At 34.0% G+C, this 21,566-nt stretch overlaps 1 protein-coding gene across 6 annotated transcripts in view; it reads right to left on the bottom strand.

Moving 5' to 3' along the window:
• Positions 1-2,289: 2,289 nt before the first annotated feature.
• Trpc4 (transient receptor potential cation channel subfamily C member 4) overlaps positions 2,290-21,566 on the bottom strand; it is a 138,410-nt gene continuing 119,133 nt past the window's right edge. For 2 of the 6 annotated variants that reach the window (XM_027928796.3, XM_071610787.1), the window contains 5 exons: positions 18,720-18,915; positions 15,208-15,402; positions 4,696-4,737; positions 4,466-4,555; positions 2,290-3,012 (listed from right to left, as the gene is read on the bottom strand). In XM_027928796.3, coding sequence (XP_027784597.1) covers positions 2,290-3,012; positions 4,466-4,555; positions 4,696-4,737; positions 15,208-15,402; positions 18,720-18,915 — 1,246 coding nt within the window. Of the gene's footprint in view, positions 3,013-4,465; positions 4,556-4,695; positions 4,738-15,192; positions 15,403-18,719; positions 18,916-21,566 lie in introns of all 6 variants that reach the window. The other 4 variants (XM_027928798.3, XM_071610785.1, XM_027928799.3 and 1 more) reach the window with 4 other exon arrangements.

The following is a 21,566-nucleotide window of genomic DNA, read 5'->3' as shown; positions in this document are numbered from 1 at the left end:
ACACACACACACACACCACACACACAGAAACAAAAGGAACCAATGAAAATATCCTAAATATTAAAATAAGCCTAAAATTCCTTTACTACTGAATGTTTGACATAGAAAGATTTTGGTATTTTATTAGCTGCTGGGTTTTCTTGGTATTCTAATAGTCTTGAAATAAAGGTGTGCTTGAAGGAACACATGCATTCATAGACCTGTGTTTCTTTAAACCTGTCCAGCCCCCTTCCTAAATCCCCAGGACCAAAGGAGATCAAAGTGTGTGCAGGAACTCAGTCATTTTGGCTTTTTTGAAAATTTATATTTAATACCTAATATTCAAGTCAATATCTGAGATCCCATATTGAATTATTTTTCAATCTTTTAATTTCTACAATGCAATTGGGCCTAAGTTTTGGGCAGCACATCTTTAATTTTGTGCATAACTCCTTCTTTATAAGAAGAGACACATTTGTGGTACTTACCAAACTCATTCTCTCTAAAGAATAGGATTTCAAAATTGGCAACAGTAATCTCTTTATGTGTATGTTTTTTTCTTGTTCTTTAATGTTCTGAGAGTTGGTACCATGAAGTGATTAAGTTCATGACCATGAAGTACACACAGCAGTTCCATCACTAACAGAATGACCTTACCTGTTTCCTCATCTATGAAATGGAGATGAGAACAGAAAGTACCTAAGGGAAGCACATAAATGTACATATACACATACATACATATGTGTATGTATGTGTATATATGAAATCTGTTTATATACATGCACATAGAACATAAGTTTATATATGCTCATAGAATATATATATGTAAAATACGCATAGAATAGTGGTTGGCATTGTTATTACTATTATTCCTCATTTTTGATGTACAGTAATCAGAAACTGAATTTCATAATACGCCATTTTTGCTTAATTATATGATTTCTGTCATCCACAGAGGAAATTTTTGAAGTAAAACAAACTCAACATTTTCCTTTTGATCTAAAATAAATGCTAAGTGTATGCAGTAAGGAAAATTTCCTCGGGGAATTATATAGAAACAAGTAATATAATGAAAACTTTAAGAAGTTGTCAGTACCATTTTATATCATGTCCAAACACTTTCCTTTTCATAGTCCAGAGAATGAATGTAACACAAGCTAAACTTTCTTGCAAACAACAGAAGAAATAAGAAATTAAAAAAGTCCCTACAGGGAAAACTATATATCATATCTATATTTACTGATAAGGTTAATAATTATTTCTGAGCAATAATATTTTTTAAAGCAATATATATCAGTCACCGAGGGAAAGAAGAGAAAACTACTAGGATTTTGTTTGAGTTAACAACAATATGGTGTGATTGAAAATATTAGAATTTTACTTTGTACAGAACTATACCATTAGCATGAATTCCTTTTCATCTCAAAATTGTAAGTATGCAATCATGTAGCTTTGTTTATGTGCTTAAATCATTCTAATTTATTATTTTTGCCACATTTTTGAAATTTGGTTATTCACAAAGGTTCATGTTTATACTGATAAGCGGTGAAACGTGAAACAGGTAAATCTTTTTGAATTGCAGATGTAAGTTTTATTATGAAAAAATCTCATTAAAATCATAAGTCATCAAAAATTATTGAGACAAACATTTACTTATGGAAGGGAGACACTGTGACAACCTAAAACTCAAATACACCTGGCTTTCATTTTAAGAAAGGGTTCAATATGACACCATGAGAAGAAGATTAGCTTGCTTTAATTGTGTACTATAATTATTTACACATTCTTAAGAAATAATTTGGGAATAATTGTGTTTTAAAACCAAACTGTAGGCCTGGATGAAAAGTCCTTGGTGAGGAATTATTTCTAGAGATTCCCCCCCACCCCAGGCCCAATATGAAAAGCTCTAATATTTCAGCTACATTTTTTTTGCATATAAAAATATCTATTATAGGAGTCAACTACCACATGAAAGAAATTGCATTTGTTTTAATTGAAAAAGGTAGCTAAAAATTTTCTGTGGGTATTGCAACAGTACAAGAATACAAGGTGCGTTTATTTATTAACAAAAACAATTGAAAAACAAATTGTGAAAGCAAAAGCAGGCTACAAAACAGAAGGGTTCTTGATTGCCTTTGCCTTGAAATAACAACATGTTACAAGTTAATATGCCACAGTTGATAAATGCTATAAAGTGTAAGTTAGCTTTTGCTAATTTTATTTTAAACATTTTCCCCCACCCAGAGCACTATGGGAAAAAAAAATATATATATATTATATGTGTATGGTAAACGTTTCCTCCTTCCAGTATCACAATCTTGTTGTCACATAATCTTCATGGGTGACTGTGTCTGTGAGGCTTAAATCATAGTCTATGCTCGAGTCCTCCTCCTTCGCATGCTTCTCTTTGGGGATTATAGGAACAGTGTCCTCCACCACCACCTTCTCTGACTTGAAAGAACACACTCTCTTGCCTACCTGTAAACCCAATGTGTCCGTGTTCCTTTCTCTATGGTCTACTAATACACACTGTTCACTGAGACCAGGAATGCTCAGGTCACCCCGTGTAGCTAATCCTCGGGATTCCAGTTGAATATTTCTCTCAAGTGGTCCTGCGGCCTGTTGGCGAGCAACTTCTTCTGAAACAGAGAAGATTTGGTTTGCATTTTGCTCAGCAGCGTTTTGTTTTGATCGTCTATGAAATAACCCGAAGTTTTTGATATCAGCCACAAAATTCACTTTTCTCTGCTTCTCCCTCAGTGGCTCCTGAACCACCAGGGCAGAGCCATTGCTTATGTTATGTCTTTCGGAGGCAATTGCTGCTGACCTCGGATGAATCAGAGTGGTTAAATCAAAAAGGCTGAAATTCTTTTTCTTGTCCTTGTTATTACCTTCATTATCACTCTTTTCGTCTGAGTCTGCTGAATTGGAAGATTCCTTCGTGGCATGTGCAGACTGTATTGAAGAAAGCTTGCTTCCTCTGAGTAATCCCAGAACTTCGAAGCGGAAACTAGAAATGTCTTGCTTTAGTTCCTAAACGAAATTTAAAATGGCACATTAGGTTGTGACTGGAACACTAGGAAACAGCACTTTCTAATTTCACATATACGTCTGAAAAGTTTCCATTCCTTTTTGAGAAATAGGATTCTGTTCTACTGTGGTTGTATTTAGAAGTCCCAGTTCTCTCCCTGGCATTTGGTGTCATTTTGATGTCTACTCATTTTCCTACTGGAGTTTTGTGATCACAAGGAAACTTTCTATGGATGATGTGAAAAGAACCCAGAGGAGTTGTGCTTTGCACTACTGTGTATCCCAGGATGTGGGTTTTCTTTGGGACTGTGGTGTCAAATACTCCCCCTCCAAATTGTTCATTTGCTGTTGAGTCTCCTTTACACTCTACCAGGGATGCATTTTTTAATCTTGCAGATTTTTCTTTCAAAGAATATTGGAAAGAAAAGAAAGTGGAGTCTACCCTTCCAAGAGTTGAGAGTGACTTCCAATGATTTAGTACCTTGGTAAGGACTTTATACCAACACCTGCATCAAGCCTGAAAGTCCTGTGACTTGCTTCATGTCATGCATTTCCTAGATTCATCCATTTCTCTTATCTTTTCAGGGAAACTGAATTCTCAGTCTTAACCCTATGGTGGCCTTCTTGCTCTCTTCCTTCCAACCTGTCTCCCAAAGCAATATAAAGCATTTAACTTCATAATTTGAGTGTTTTAGCTGTAAAGAACATTTTGGATTTTTGTTCATTTGCAATTGCTTTGCAATTTATTTATGTTCTTATCTAACTAGCTGATAATTTTTATTTTCTTTGTCAAAATATCTGCTTTCTCTGTAAAGATCTTCTTATTTTTTTCCCTTAGTTGTTTTTGTTTGTAATATCTTAATGATTCTTCCCAAATCTCTGACACTCAAGCAGAATAACATAATTAACACACAATTTTGTGCATACCCTATTTCCTATATTCTACTCAGTTCTTCTGACAGAATTAAGAAGAAGGGAAAACTCAAGTAGAAAAGCCAAGTTGTAACTTACAGTTAAACTCAAACCTTAAATTCCTTACAAAAATGTTGCAGAACACCCAAAGGATTTTGTTGTTAACATGTTGCTTATTAAATTTTTCAGATATAGAAAGCAGGATGAACTATCAAACACTAAAGCTCACTCAGTAGAACATTGCTGGGATCAATGAGTCAGAGCGTCAGAGCGCCACGAAGCTCTAGGATTTTCTCTGCCTCCAACTAAGTCCCCTTGACATTTTGGGTTAAGTATGTTTCAAAACAATTTATTTTGGGAAGAAATTTCATCACTTGCTGTTTTCTTTTTAAGCCATTCAATGGGATTTAATCTAAAAAGGAGAAGGCACACGAGACTTCTAGAAGCCATGGCTGAGTTTTCGACTCTGATTTGAAATGGGCTGTGTCTGATTCCATATTTTGCAGACTCTGCCTTTCATTAGGATGAAGATGAAAATGATTACCTTAAAGTTCTCTTCTGTCAGTCCTTCTTCAGTTTTAGCATCTCTAATCATGGCTGCGACATATCGCTTCACCAGGTTCCTCATAACTTCCTGAGGCATTTTAGAACCATAGTATTAGTATTAAATGCATAAATAGGATTTTTTTTTCCTGAGTCTATTCTGAACGGGGCGGTGGTTGTGGCTGTATTTTTTTAATGCCAATTTCACAATACAATCAAAGGATAACTTACTTGATATTGATGATGTCTTCTCAAGTTATCAGCAGCTCTCCTCTGAAAAGGAAAAGGACATTTCCATTTTGGTTATATTGGTAAATATATTGACCATTTTAAAAAGTAATTCACTGTGTTTTTTTTTTTTTAAATCAAGAATTTTTACTCTCCATTATCCCTCAAAGTGGGAGTTTTACTACACAATGGCTATAGAGTGCTTCACATGAATTTAAAAACTGGACCAAAATAATACAATACAAGAATATAATATGTAGAACATTTAAAACAGAATAAGTTAACAATGGTGGAAATGTGCCTCTAATATATGATCTAGAGTTAGCTAGTTGTAGTTGATACACACCGAAACCACTTGAAATGATGCTGAGACTGAGATGGGACATATCAAGTAAAAAGAGGGAAAGATTAAAAAGTTATTCATGACATACAGCATACAACAAGAAACCTGACAGGACAAAAGACTCCCCCCCCCCCTAAACTATTTCAATCATGCCAATTGAGATATTTTAGGTAGATGAGTGGATTTGATATAATACATAAATACATAAGAACTCTGTTCAAACATACCATTAATTTACTCATCATTAGCATGAGTCCCAATAATTTAGAAAAGAACAGAACGTACTTTGGGGGCTGGAGATGAGTTAGCACAAAAGAATGATTTTGTAGTACAAGATATATAGAGAGATGAGTAGTGACTGAATCATCATACTTCACTCAAATTTTATATTTGAAGTTTTCACAAGGGTTCTAAAGACATTGGGGGAAAAGCTATCTGTCATGATCCTATTTTATGTTTTTAGAATAAATAGTAGTATTAATTCATCATGGAAAAAACTGGACAATATAATCTAAAATAGAAATATTTCTGTAATAAAAATATTAATTTGATTAGTTGTGATGAGCAATTGAAATAACATATTTGGGTTTTAAATTAGACTTTTGATCTTGTTCCTTACTAAATATTTAATTACAAACTGACAAAATAAAATGTTGGAAAGAGTTGCATAGGTACCACTGTGAAATGCTATTTTAAACAATGAAACAGTTTGAAAGAAAGTAATTTTTTCCCTTCAGAGACAAAGGGGAAATAGGATGTTGACCATTAACCATAAGAAGGGATTTGTGTTTCATGATTAGGAACCAATGAGACAATGCTTAGCTTCTTAAAGGCAACTAATTATGTTAAAAATCATATAATTCTGAAATGAAATGCATTTTCAACATGATTAAGGCAATAATATAAAAGCTAGAAATTTGAAACAATACAAAATTAGAATATGTTAAAAAAAGAATAGAGAATGGGAATTTTATGACTGGGCCACCAGATGGAGGTGTCTGACTCTTGCTGAGACACAGCTCAGCTGAAATTCAAGACAAAAAGCACTGTAGAAGAAAACATTAGCCTTCCAGATCCCCCGAATGTGCTTAGAGTGAACGAAAAGATTAAGTGAGTTACACACCAATTTCTTTAACCCTCTCATTAAAATCATTATTACTAGTGTCTCCAAGATTTAAGTAGATAGAAACTCTTAAATCAATATAAAATGAATTTAGTTCACTTATTATATTTTGTGTCCTATATCATTCCACTATTCTGCAATAGAAACCCTTTAAAAATTCAATCAGAAATTTTCAGCAAAGTGCAGTTTGAAGTCATGACTGAACTTGAGATTTCTTTAGCACAAAACTGAACTCAAGGATAACAAAATTGAAGAATTATGGGTCACATAAAAATGATAATGACAAATTTTAGAATTAAAATAGGCACTGTCTTTCCTTCAGTAGAACTTTGCTCATATCCAAAGTTTAAAAAAAAAACTTTAATTTAAACATAAGAAGATTTAATATAGCAGTTTAAACAATAATTCTATATTTATTTTTCTTGCAAAAATTGCAAAAATATAAACAGTTTTCTAGAAAGAGAAAACAACATAGAAAAAGTTTGCCATGATAACTTTTAGGAGTTAATTTCCATAGCCCAGGCTTAAGGCTAAGTTAATACAGGTAATGACTTTAGCAATTTGGGTATTTTCTACATCTACATGGTGATGATAAGAAACTATTTTTGGTCTTATGAGATAATGTCAGCCAACTGAACTTCAAATCCTAGCTAGGAAAATAGGACTGAATGAATTAACCAACTCCTCCTCATCAAATTGGTGAACACTACACTATGCATATCATGTATTCCTTATCTTTTTAATCTCCTTTCTCTCCTTAGTACTATGTGTTTACCTGGGTCTGCTTTCTTACTTTCTGAGAGGTTGTGAGGTGTGATATTAGGAAAAAGGACTTAGGGACTTATTTGTGTCTGAAGCTGACTGGGCCTGAACTGAAAAGTTATCTCTGAGGTTGCAAGATGAAAATAAACTCAGTGGATAATTCCAATGACTAAATAAGAGAGTAAGGCATTTAGCACTAATGTGAGTTTCATCCTCTTTCTGCTCTCTTACTTTCCAACTGATAATCTTAATTGGAATATTTAAGAATATTGTAAAAATATTCTTAAATCACAAAACTGTACAGTCTGACAAATATCAGTATTATCTCTAAGGAAGTAAAATAATGTAGTTAAAATATAATTGTCTCTCTTTGTGAGATTTTCATGGCATTTCATGTTTATGGAAGCCTTTCCCTCAGTTAAATGGTTAGAAACCTTTGTCCTTGGCAGTAAAGAAGTTCAGAAGTAGAAAATTTGCATTTAAGTAATATAGTCAGTGGATTCTTGTACACTTGGCTAGATGTAACACAAATCTAGAAGAGAGACATCTTTTAGGGGGGCCTGAAAATATGGACATCTTTCCATGACCTCTGTGAGTTTTCCTTTGTTTTTATAGCATCTATCTTAGCTTGCAGAGCCAATTTAAGATATACTTAAATGATCACATGTTCACATGCAAGAAACCTGAGAGCAATAAAACACACTTAAATGGCTTAAATAAAACACATTTAAATCACTGGCAGTTTCTAACATGGAATGCCAAGAACAGGAATGACTGCAGATGAAGGCAGAATATAGCATTAAACATGGTGAGAAATGTGAGTGTTATTTGACCACAGGGAGGAAGAGGTGATATTTTGCTAAAGAAAGAATTAGATTTGGCAACAGCTTTCACAGGAATGGGGTTCTGAATTCGACACGAGGGAAGCATAGGTCTTTGATAGGTAGAGATACACAGGTGTCTGGAAAGTTGGAATGGGGTGAGCAAATATGCCAGAGCTAGAGAGACATGTTAAGACATGCTCTGCAGCTTCCAGAGGTAGGGGTGCAATGTTTTCTGCTATTTGGAATGTGTTTAGATGCTGTTTGGGAGTTAACATGCATATATATATATGTATGTATATGTATATGTATGTGTGTGTGTATATATATATATATATATATATATATATATATATATATATATAATGTAAAATCTTAGCTGGCAAAGAGAATTCATTGGTTAATAGAACCTGAGGCGCTTGATTAGTCAAGTGACATGTGATGAAAGCTGATCATCTGACAGTAGTATGAAGTGGGAGAGACGCTTTCTAGTTCTCCAAAGTGGCCATGAATCCTTGGCAGCCTTTGGCTCACTGCCGCATCACTCCAATCTCCACCTCTATCTTCAAAGGGCCTTCTCCTTGTGACTCTAGAGTTTCTCATTGCCCTGTTCTTTCAAGGACCTTTCCAGCATATCTTCAGTTCACCTTAACTGGTTACCTCTGTAATGATCCTATTTCCAAGTAAGGTCACATTCTGAGGTGGTGGGATTAACCTATCTTTTTACCAGGAATTAAGGTACAAAATTCGACCCATAACATACATATTCTTTCTTTCTTCCCCCGCCCCCTTAAGGCATAGACAGATTCTCATCTTTTGCATTCTTACCTAGCTATCCATGCACTCCTTTTGTTTTTTTTTAATTTGTTGATTTAGATATGCATGACTGTAGGTTGTATTTTGACATATTATATATACATAAGAAAAATGACAGAGATAAAAAAAGAAAGGAAGAGAGAGAGAAGACTCACTTTAAACACCACACTGATAGCAGTGGATCATGAATATGAATCCTTTTTATAACAGTAAAAAGTGAAATTTATTATGTAAATTTCATAATAAATGAAATTTACATAATAAATTTCAAAAACATTTCTTTGCCAGCTAAGATTTTACATTTATTTAGGAAAGGGAGAATGGGAGCAATCTCAAGAGAGAGAAGCCTTTGGGATGAAACAAAGAATATGAAAGAGAAAGGAAAACATGGGCTATCTCCAGAGGAAGAGACAGTCACATATGTACTCTAACAATAAACATAATTATTGAAAATTAATGATATAATTAAATACTATACCATAGGACTATTGTCAATGATATTTGGGATATTTGCAACATTTTGTTGGGTAAAGATCAGTGGAGTTTTAAAGAACCTTATTAAGGGAAACATTATATCATAATTATCACTGGAAAGACCGAAAACGGGAAAATTAACCAATTTGTATTCATAACAATAATTCAATAAGGGACATTTCATTAAAATATTTATGTAGGTAAAGGGTAATTAGTTTTGTTTCAAGCCATTGCCATGTTGAGAGTTTTGGGAGTTGCCTTTTGTAGCCTTTTTTAAAAATTGCATCCACTGTCAGTTGTGTGTTTAAGACAACGAAAGTCAACCACAATTCTTTCTGTAGCAGTGTGTCTAGGAAAAAATAATTTGGAAGAAGTGTCACCTGCTTTGTAAATTATATCAGAAGTCATTAGCCTGGGTACAGAATATTCCTTGTGAGAATGGCTTTTAAGACAGGTGCTGAGGGCATACCTGAGAGTCCTATTAGCATAAACCACAGATTACAGGTTCCTCCTGATTTGTTAGGACAAGACAATGGCATTTGGATCAGAACTAATGGTGAAGGAATAGATCAAGTAGTGAGAAGCCTCTATGGCTGGGAGGAATGCCCGGTTTCAATTCAAGTGTCAGGTTGCTTTAACACTGGGAGCATTTGCAGCTAGGAAAGAGAAGGCTCTGGAGAATCAGCTGTGACATTTTTTGACTTTTTAACTCCATTTCTCTCCAGGTCCACTGTGTGGGATGTCAGGTTCTCTGCACATAGCTAGTTCCCTGTGGTCAATTTTCAGTGTCATTTTCTCTCATTTCCACTCTGTTTTTTTCCTATCACTGATTTTCAGACCATGAATTATGCCTTTTAGTCTTTGCTTTGCTCAGTGAATTCCTTAAAGGATTCAGCCTGCTGTCTTCTTTTTCGTTAAAGAAGAATCAAAAGCAAAGGGCCATTTCAGGATGGGATCCCTTTTCCCAAACTTGCATTATCCTCCTTTAGAGACAGATCTACAGATTGTTCTTTATAAATACACTTTCTAAGCGTATAAAAAATAAACAATGCACAATGCCTGAATGTTGTATCATCAAACCAAATATTGAGAACCTCACTCTTGAAATACCAAGAATACCAAGCAATTAATTCTCATCCATCCCCATTTGGAAAAGAAAGTTAAATCAGAGGGCTCTGCTACAAATCTTACGGCAGTAACTCAGGGACACAGAGTTACACATGGATGACTACTGTCATATCTGTAAGATTTGTAGTTAGGCCTACTGAGAGTCCTGGAGACTAAGGAACTATATATTTTGACAAATTACCACTAACAATGAAGTCTGAGAGGCACATATTATTAGCATTCTTCCTTTAGGGATAGTAGGTGATGTGGATGCTTTCACAATTTCTTATTCCCTCACACCAACTTAATTGAGCACATTTCTGTGACATCCAGCTAAGTTGGAGTATCCCACCTCTATCCCAGGGCTGAATGATGATTAGTGACCCATTACAATGTCTCATGTTCTTCTTACTATGCACTTGAGAAAAAATCAGAAAGTAGAAAACATAAAACTGAGGAATTTAAAAATAATTTTCTTAAGATTTTATCTAAAGGCCTAGTATGGTTTTGGTTTAGCACGTTGACCTATTAAGTTAAGCATTCCATTTAGAACTCTGGTCTGTGGCATTAAAGAATGTTTTGTATTAATTAAATGCTTTGGGGAAGTATCACATTAGCATCTTTGTACATTAATTAAATGGATCTGGACCTTTTGAGCAACAAGCACAAAGCTTAAAAATTGGTTTTGAGCTTAAAAATTTGAGATAGATCCTAATGCATTCTTTAATAGGAATTTTAATTAAAGTTTCAAGCTGGAAGTGCTTGTTAGAATGGAGATTCTGAATGATTTTAGTTTGAGAATTAGTGTTTTAGTACTATGAAGAGTTTTAAGCAGAAAATTGATAAGAGGTAGTACGAAAAATCAGAAGTTAGAAAGTGTTTTTTATTTGGTTATTGTACTCTCACTAGTCTGCCCCTTTGGTAGATTTTCATGATTGACCAGAAACAAGCTATATTGCTATGCAATTGTTTCCTTTCATAGATGTTTTTCTCAGTAATAAAGCATTTCTGCTTCACTTATGCTTTCCTGCATAAAGCACTTGAGTGAACAATTACTGGGAACTGCTGATCACCCTAAGGAAGTTCAAAGCCATACATGCATATAACATACATTAAAGTTATATATATGTTTAACTTTTATATGTGTTTATATATATAAATGTTTAAGTTTTCAGGGCTTGTTGCATCAGTGTTACAGGAAACCATAAATAATTGCAACATAGGATCACCAATAATGGGCTTCTGGAGAGTGGCCAAGGCAGTAACCCTGAAAATCTCTAGTTTCAAGCTCTTCTTGGGAACTTAAATGCAATGACCAGCAGTGTGACATTCAGGCAGCTGGTAGGTGACAAGCATTAGTAAGTGAACCACAAATGGGAAGGTTACAGAAAATGCCTTGGAAGAATGTAATAACCTCCAGTTGAACTTCAATTTTCTCTTTCAAAAATGTGGCATCGATATAAGGACATTGTGGGGTGAAAGAGTGCAGAAAGCAAGCCAGCCTGCTAGCCCAAGGCTTTGGAATATAGGAATATAAGAAGTAGCTGAACACAATGAGAGGATCTGCAGAAGCTGTTGAGAAAAATTACAACAAGGAAAGTTCAGTTGCATGTTCATTAGGCATTTTAGGGAAACAAGAGAGGGCAATGAACTGGGGGCCAGGGTTTCTCCCCAGGTCTGTCCCTATAGAACCCCCTAAAAACCATGTAAAAAAGTTCTCCATTAAACAAAATAATGGAACTAAATGATATCTAAGTTCCCTTTGGAGTGTAATGTTTTAAGCCATACTGTGGTTTTACAAAATGACTGTCTTTGGTATATCTGTGTCATCTTTAATTAAATAGTATGTGTGTCTGTTTGCCTTCATATGTCTACACAACAAACTATCAAGAGGATTAATGGAATTTAAATGAATTTAGAGCAGAATAAATTACTTTTTGACATTATTTTCCCATTTAACTCCTATATTAGTATTATAACCTTATTATATTTATTTTATTTTTGTAAGCAGTACCTTAATTACAAAGGATGCATAATATTTATTTTTATATAAATAATAAATAGGTAAAACTCAACAAAGTGTATATAAACAAAAATATTATGTCCTCTTCCTGAAAATGAGGTCCAGAGAAAAGTAAATTTAAACAATATTGGGTTTGATGAGGATGATACTCATCCTAGGCCCCAGCCTGGAGGAAAAGAGGCAGGATTGAGGCTGGGAAGAGAAGGAAAGGGAAACATGATTCAGAACATTTATTTGGTTTGGCATAAATTTCCAAGGCATCAAAACATCCAATGTTAAAGGTTAGTAAAATGTACATGGCAAAGGAAGAAAGGAATGGTTTGCAGTCATAATTAACTTTGAATTATCTTGTTGTGCCTTAGATCAGAGCAAAAGAATCAAAGTTGGAAATACAGAATCAAAAAAAGAAATTTGTGTTTCAAGAACAGTACTATATAGAAAAGAAAGCTCTTTAATTTATGCCACTTATTCTCTCCCTCTGAAAAGTGTGAATCATTCCTTTAATAGAAAGGGCAGTTGAACTGAAGGCTCCTCTTTGCATCTAAGAAATGATGGCAACATGTTCCTAAGAACCAACCAATCAACAATAAGAGGCTTGGGGGATGGTTGGAAGGCAGTTTCTGAAATGGCTCTCCATTCGTTCTGTAGGCAGGACAGATGGATCTCCTAAAGCATTAAAGGAGGGCCTTGTGTGTATGTGTGTGTGTGTGTGTGTGTGTGTGTGTGATTTTTACTTGGGATTGAACCCAGGAGTAATTTACCACTGAGCTGTATTTACAGTCCTTTTTTTAATTTTTTATACTTGAGACAGGGTATCAAAGTTGTCCAGGCTATGCCCCAACTAGTGATTGTTCTGCCTCAGCCTCCCTCCCTAGTAGACGGGATTATAGGTGTGTGCCACCATGCCTGGCTAGGACCTGGTATTCTGTTACAAGTTTCTTAAAACCTAAATTTCCCTTTATTGTTACATCAAACTATAATATGAAAGAGAAATTTCTTTGTTGACTCAGCTTTATTAATTTTAAAATCCAAATGCTCTTGCTAAAGGTAATATATTTAGACAGCATCGAGGGGCTGGGGTTGTGGCTAGTGCTTGCCTAGCACATATGAGGCCCTGGGTTTGATCCTTAGCATGGTATAAAGATAAATAAATAAAATAAAAGTATTGTATCCATCTACAACTACAAAAATATTTTTTTTAAAAAGGCAGCATTGATCACTAATAAGTTTTCAGGAATTGATTATAAAAATACTTCTGAATTTAAGAATAAGTTAGGAAAAGGACAAGTAGAATTTGATCTGGAAAGGAGAATATGCTTGAGATTGGTTTCCCTGAAACCTTTTGATTATTGATTATTAAACCTTTTGATTATTGATATTGATTATTTCCCACATTCTTCTCATAGCACGTTGTGTGTGGCTATATCAAAATGTTAAATACATCATATGCTGTACCTTATACCAATATGTCTTCACTTCTGCATCTCCCACGTTAGAACTGACATTCTCAGGATGGAAGCAATGTCTTTGTGCTTCCTTCCACTCTCTAATTTCTATCCCAGTTACATACCATAATTGACTATTAAACCTAATAAAGCTTATTCTGTCTAATACTTTTATTCTACAACTATTTTTAAATAATCTAACTTATTTTAACAGACAAACATTTGGAGCAAAGTAAAATCACTCCTTTCTCAGTCAGTAATAAAACCCATAAATGAGTATGAGATTTATAGCCTAAATCTTCATAATATCTGACTTTGGTTTCTCATATCAAATATGTTTACCTAATTTTATACGATAAATGTGTAACAGTTTATAAGAGAACACACAACTGTGTCTAAAAGTTCATCTTTTTTTGAAATACTGACTTGCCAACCCCTCTCTTTATAATTAGAATTGTTACTGAGATGACGGGCAAATGCATGCCACTTTCAGCAGGAGAAAGCCCCATTTGGAGTTAATAACAATGCCTGACGAGTGGTAACTAAAGAATGAGGAGAATAGTTTAGAGCATGACTAGTCGCCATCAGTTATGTGAAAGAAAACTGAAATCAAATTGAGATTTTTAAAAATTTTTGACTAAATATCTAATATTACTTGGTGATTCTAATATAAAGGCATTGCAAAATATTTCCAAAGCAATTTCTCTGAGATGATAAAATTAACTAATGAATATTTTCATGCTTTTCCCCAAAAATGGTATTGTAAGAATTTTGAATATTAGGAAACAAAGTGAGAAAGGAATGGAGAATTACTTGCCCCATGTCAATGGATTAACTGGAACAAACACATAGTCTATGTATTTTCTACTGAAATTGTTTCAATTCTTGCTTTCCAATATGAAAGAAATTTCCAAAGGAAATATAATCTGCCAGCATTGATAAAACATGGCTCTGAGCAGTCTTCATTGATTTTTTTAAAAAAATATAGCATCTTGGCATCTAATATGATAAGGAGTAGAAGCAACATGATAAACATTTTGATATCACAGCTGGCAGTTGGCATAGCATTTTTAAGTGATCATATGCATTCAATCATTTCATTGGGCATTTTATCAAGAGTATTTTATTCTCTGTGTGGAACTTTATATTAGACACTAGATTTCATAACTGATGGAACCTTATATGAAGTAACCAAAACTGGTATCTTTACTCTTGGAGCTTATAATTCAGAGGGAGAAATAAAATGATAAAGCAAAGCCACAAATAACCTGCTGTCATAATTTTGAAAAGAGCTAGAAACCAAGATACTAGGAGATAATGTGCTGGTTTTTCAGGCTTTGCCTAATAGCATTGAGGACTCCTATGTGAAGGAACTGGATCCTACTCAAATAGCAAAATCTGCCTTAGATGTAGGAAATGAACTTGTGAAAAAGTCCTACTTACTCAGTGTCTTAGATATAGTACACATGCAATTAATGTTTGTGACATGCAATCATTCAGAACAAAAAGGCAACAAGAACTGACAATATTCAATGAAGAATACAACTGTACTCAAATACACAGTTAAAAAAAAAAGTAATACTAACATGCTGTGTTCTTACCCCTATTGTTCCAAAACTTTCTGGCTTTCTTCTCATCTTTTTCTTGCATAGGTGTGTCCATATCCATTTGATCAGGTACCAGAGGGATTTGGGGCTTGGGATGACATTGAAAGGAGTAGGCAGAGTTCCTCCTTCTTCAAAGTAACTCATCCAAAGCTTTGTTCTAGCAAATTTCCATTCTATATCTGCATGGTCCTGAACAGGAGAACATGACAACTGCTAACAGTTCTCTTCATTAATAAAGTGGGAGAATCTGGCTTTGAGTGGTTCTTAGAACATTAATTAAATAATTTAGAAAAACACTGCTAACTCCCAGAGACAGTAATCTAAACATCTCAGATGCTGGCTCATCCTGTAAGGAGTCATAGCTCTCATGTCTCTGTTCATCCTTCCTTCTTCAGTGAAACTGACATCTACAATAATGACATATTGAAGAGGCTGAGTGATGAGTTATGAACTTGAAGATGATTGTGCATCTCATATACTGTAGACTTACATTAGATTCTGGCCAGAAATAGTATGTTATGTCTTACCCAAGGCCTTGCACCTCTGCCTGGTGAAGGCCACCTTCTTAGCTGCTCATAGCTCAGCCTTTGGTGCTGCCAAGAAAGTTCTTACTGGGCATGCTCCCTTGTGAATAGCTCTTGTCCACTTTCAGGCAACAGACATCAACTCCCAGAGAAGTTCCTCTAACAGAGGTAGCATAGAGACTCTCTGACACAGCACTAAACCTATGAGCCTGACATTACCTCAGCCAAATGCCTGGCTAGTGGTTGCCCATAGCCAGATGTTGTCTCCCTCTCATTTTTTTTTTAGTACTCACTCCACTTGATTAACCTCCCAAGAATACTCTGGAACATTTGTGGCAATTAGATATAGGGCAACCAGTCTCTTCCTAAATTAACCATAATCTGATTAAAGCAGAGAATCTGGGAAGTAGGAGGTGGTAGAAACCAGGCATAAATGCATTCAAGAATTCAAAATAGCTCATTGTAACAAATTAATCTTGTAAAACAGAACTCAGTTTTAGAATAGATGAATAGTCTTAGACTATGTATGCTTCATTCTAATATGTCTACATTGCTGTGTGCTGATGAATGCATAGTATGTATGTCCACTCTGCACAGTGGGGGTTTTACTCCAGGCAATGGATAGCTTGGTCTATGACACTAATCACCATACCTCGAAGATGGGAGGCCTTCATGTTATTGAGCGGTAGATTGCACAGATCAGTTAGTTGACAGAAATATAGAAGCTGTATTTCCCCTTACCCCCTTACCCCTTTTGTCTCTTGCTTTATTTCTTCCTTCCCCCTTTCTTTGGAACACACTTACAGATTCTGCCTGAAGAGATGTGTATTTTTTTGCTGCAGTTACAGAGAGGGAGATACAACAGAACTGGCTCAGGGGAACAAAAGACAGTCACTTAGATAACATGTCAGCTAGGAGTAAGTAGCTCCTTGGATTCATTGGTGCTCATGGAATTAAGTTTGTCCTGACATCATTATGTTCTCTTATCGCTACCATTAGCAATCCTTCATGGTTTGGGATTCTGAGAGAGTCTCTAACTTGGTCTATAGTGTTTGGAAAATCTGAGCTGAAAAGTTCTAAGCTGGTGATGACTAAACCCACCTTCTCCTACTCACTTTCAATTCTGACTCAACCTTAAAACTCTCCTGGGAATCCTGCCCTGACTTCCATCACTCTTCAGCAGCCTCCTATTTCCAACCCAAGTCAAGATCCTTTCTTCTGCATTTTCCTAGCATTCTCAAATTTCTCTTTTCTATATTGAAACTGTTGATTTTTTTTTGTTCCATCTGCATCATTAATGTTTTCTTGAGAGAAGAGAATTTTAAAATTCTTCATGTGCCAAAATCAAGCACATGTAGGCTCATTCTTGGTGCCCAATAAATATGTGATTGACAAAAAAGTTCATGAATGGGAAGAAGGCTTTCCTTGTGGCCTGCATGATTGCTTCTGCCTTGCCACTGTTAAAGTGTTCTTTCTTTACATGTTTTACCCTGTGGCCCTGAGATAGTGGTATTAGGACAAAAAGAGAAATTCTTCAGAGTACATTCTGCTATACTGGGACAGGTTAGTCAAATGCTTGATGCACCCTTGCCCCAAAGAGGTTTCACACACAGGATGTTGAGAGGTACACCTGTCTCAGGTTCTTGGGGTCTGCTCTCCTCACTATAACCTTTGCATTTGGGCTAAATAAAACTAGTTCTAAAAATAATTTTCATCTCTATAATAAAGTTATCTAGAAAAATATGCTCCACAAAGAAGCAATAAGAAAATGTCATACTACTCTTGGATAGTGTTCTCTACTTGATGAAATTGGGATATTTAATGTTTTAACAGGATTAAACTTTTGGCAGCTTCTCTGTATCTAGCTTGATAATTAGATGTTTTCTAATTTGTTTTTGTTGTTGTACTGGGAAATAGAATCTACATTTCGAAAATGTATTGACTGGAGGAAAACAGAACTTAACAAAATATATGGAGACTATTGACAAAATTTTCAGATTGTAAGATGTTTAAGAAAAGCTCTCTATATAATTTACACATTCATATATTTACCTCCAAATCCTTATGCATTCTTAATAATTAATTATTATATATTGTGAATCCTTTAGTTTATGAAACAGTAAATAAAAATAATGTTTCTGTTTTATGCATCATTTTAAAAAATCAGTATCAGGTGTCTTATAGGAAAAATTTGCTTCCATAAAGACAGTTTCAGTAAAATTTGGAGTGATGCTTGACAAAAAAAAAATCATGACACTTCAAAGCTTTAACCATAGATTCAAAGATACAATGTAATTACAGTTATTTATGGGAATAATGGACAACCTATAATTATGCTTATAAATGCTACTTCTCTAAGGTATAAATATGAAAGATTTCAGAAATATATTTCATTCCTGTATGAGTTTGTTTTGTGACTGTAGCTATTCATCATAGACATAGATCACTAAGTTCAACTGGATAAAGGGCTTTATCCTTCTCATTCATTGAAGTGTTTCTAGTTTCTAGAACAGTACCTGGCCATAGATGTACTCAAAGAGAACTTGTTAAATCAATGAGTAAATAAATTAAACTAAGTTGTTTGGATTCCAGAGTTTCAAATAAACACATATTGCAGGTTTGCCAACAGATTTCAAGATTACAAGTAAATGGATAAAGATATTGCAAAACCCAATAGGCATTGTATAAACATGAGTTGTTTGTTGTTATAAGTCATTCCTCAACTACTATTCACTATAGTTAATGATTGCCTGAAATGTTAGATTTAGTCTATTTGTATAATCATGTATAATATGACAAAGCTATATAAATATATGACCACATGTTATATAACACTGCTCAGAAATTTGAAATTACAGTCATTCTTATCTGTCTTACCAATAGCCAATTACAAATTTTATTACTATAATAATTAGATGTAGTATAGCTAGGGAAAAACACATTTGTAGATAAAGTGAATTAAAATAAAGCCAGTCAACTTACAGCAATAAGTTGGTAAGAATTATTCATCATAGCTATTAACATGTTGAGAAGGACAACCAGAGAGATGACATTGTATGTCCCAAACATGGTGGCACCAACAAACTCAGTAAATTCATGCTGTGCTTTGACATTGGTCACATATAAATTGATGAGCCCAAATATTGACCAAAACAAGGACTGAAGTGTCTCAAATAACCTGGAATAAAGATAAAATAACATCAAAGCTATATTAAATCATTAAAGAATAAGGTATAGCAACAGAATTTGGTACTATTATATATATTTGGTTAATTTAAAATACATATCTATAGCAAAACAATTTTTAAGACAATTTTAAAAACTTACTAAAAGTAAAGAAAATTATTTAAACCAAGTTAGTACAAAATTAACTAACTTAATTTTCCTACTGTGTTGAAAGCTATATTTAATTTCCTAAGGCATTGGGGTGTAGAAAAGAACCATATACTGTTTTTGCATGAAAACTGGAAGAAGAATGGCTTTTATTTGCATAAATGGTTGGAGGGGGAACCAAAAGAAGAAAATTTTGTGACATATGGAAATTATACAACATTTACATTTTAATATTCATAAGTAAAATTTTATGAAATATAATCACTCTCATTCCTTTATGTATTGTCTATGGTTTATTTTGTGGTAACCAAAATGGCAGAAGTAGATAGTTGCATCAGAGAAAATATGGCTCACAAAGCCTAAAATATTTATTATCTAGAAAATTTATGAAATATCTATTGTCATATAAAGTTTGTCAACCCTTGTCCTAGGCCACTGAGGAATAGTGAACAAATGATCTATTTTTAAAGCTTAGGCTTTCAAAAAAAAGTCAGTGTTTTTTTTTTTTTTTAAACCTGAATTTGCTCTTCATTGTAGGAGAATGAAAAACACTATTCTTTAACAATGAAGGTTTACAATTAAAACTGTATTCACATAAAATGGTGAAGAGTCTCAGAATGCTTAGATAACAAAATTTGGTTTGATTTTTTTTTTTTTTTTGTAATTTAAGTCCCATTTTATTTAATACAGTCAATGAATAAACTCTGGTGATTTTATTGAGAGTAAATCTTTCTTAACTTAGTTTGAAAAATGGAATAATTTGAGGAATATCTGAACGCAAATGGATAATTGTTCTTTCAATGAGATTATTATGGTACATTAACATACTCTAACAAAAAGATAGCAGTGCTTTAATACTCTTTGGAAATGACTTTCAATAGACTATTTTAAAATTATATTGTGAAAACAAAACCAGAAACCTTCTTATACCAGGCCCGGTGACAGAGGAGAGAAGATTTCAGCCTTAAGGAGTTTAGTATTAGATGGGCATCACATCCTGGGACCAAGCCAATCCTGTGTTCTGGTGGCTCCTAGCCAAGGGTATAGTTCCATGTATACTCTTTCATGCCATAGTAGTCTTTATGTGAGTCTCTGGAGCTTCTCACCTAAGGCTTCAGGGATTAGATCAGCCATGGTCAAGAGACCCAAAGAAGGACAATTTACCTGAAGCCAGTGGCTTACAGATGGAGCTCAGGTGAAAATGATCAGATTTCCTCTCCAGGAAAGTTTATCTTAGAAATATCAAGATAATGAGGTAGTTGACGAAAAAGTGGCTGAGATGACAACATTTATGATGAAGTCAGAGATATTGGAATGAAAAGATGCTGAAAGTTCCAGACAGTACAAATAAAGAGGTAGAGACTTGAGGATGAATAAAGTGAGCAATAATTAAACACTGAAGTGGAGACATGTGGAGTAGGTGAATCACGTTACACTGATACATAGTGTAAAAATTCCTTAGCCTGGCTCCCTGTCAACTCCTTCTCTTCCTGAAGCTGGTAGGTCTTTCTCCAACTTCTTCCCTTGCTAAATCAACCCTTTCTCAGAAGAGCAAAAGGCTATAATTCTGTGCATGATTTTTATGACAAAATGCCTCTTACTTGAAATAAGCCATAAATATCTGGTCCATTGTAAGTAAGAGAATCTAACAAAATATGTCTGAATTGGCATTTAGGAATGTTTTCCCCCTAAATTTATTATTTTTTTTAAAAAGTAATCAATTTTACATTTTAATTGAGCAATTAATTTAGGACATGATACTAAATTTCTAAAACTTATTTATTTGTTCTTTTGTTGCATTTTTATTTTAGTTATATTAATATTGGGATTTATTTTGACATAATTGTAAAATCATGGAATATAACTTGAAACTTAATTTTTCTAGAGCTGTTAAATGATATAACAGATTATTATAAAGTAACAAATGATCAATTTTAGTCCTACCAAGGAATGTTGTACCCTGTTTGAAGGAGATAATAATAAATTGTTTAAAGAGAACCCAGATATCACTTTAATAATATTGAGGAGAGTTAAATCTAATACATTGACCTATACAAAGTCCACTCAAATTTATTCTTTGAAATTTCCTGAGAAAAAGTAAATTTGTCACAAACTCATAAGTTCTTTATATTTATTAACCTTCAGGTATCCTTTGGAGTGAATATGAAATAACTATAATCATTCCAAATAGTATGTATTTTAACTATGAATATAAAAAACATAATTCAACTGCAGGAATAGCAGTTTAAGGAAAGTTACAAGTTAAACGGCAAAAATTATGTAATAAATTATATTAAGTGTTTATACATAAATTCATAATATTTGTTTTTTCAACTTTTCCAAGCAGGACAATGATTCGGAATAAAATGGGTTCATATGGTTTAATAGTACTTATTTCCTTCTGTCTAAATAAGAACTACTAGTTCTTAGAGATCATTAGTAACCCCTTTTATAAAATTTGTATTACAACTAGAACTTAAAAATGGGAAATTCAAA

Source organism: Marmota flaviventris, chromosome 4 (assembly GCF_047511675.1).
Source record: "Marmota flaviventris isolate mMarFla1 chromosome 4, mMarFla1.hap1, whole genome shotgun sequence".
Taxonomy (NCBI): domain Eukaryota; kingdom Metazoa; phylum Chordata; class Mammalia; order Rodentia; family Sciuridae; genus Marmota; species Marmota flaviventris.
Note: the sequence above shows the minus strand (reverse complement) of the source record. Positions and strands in the feature narration are given on the sequence as shown.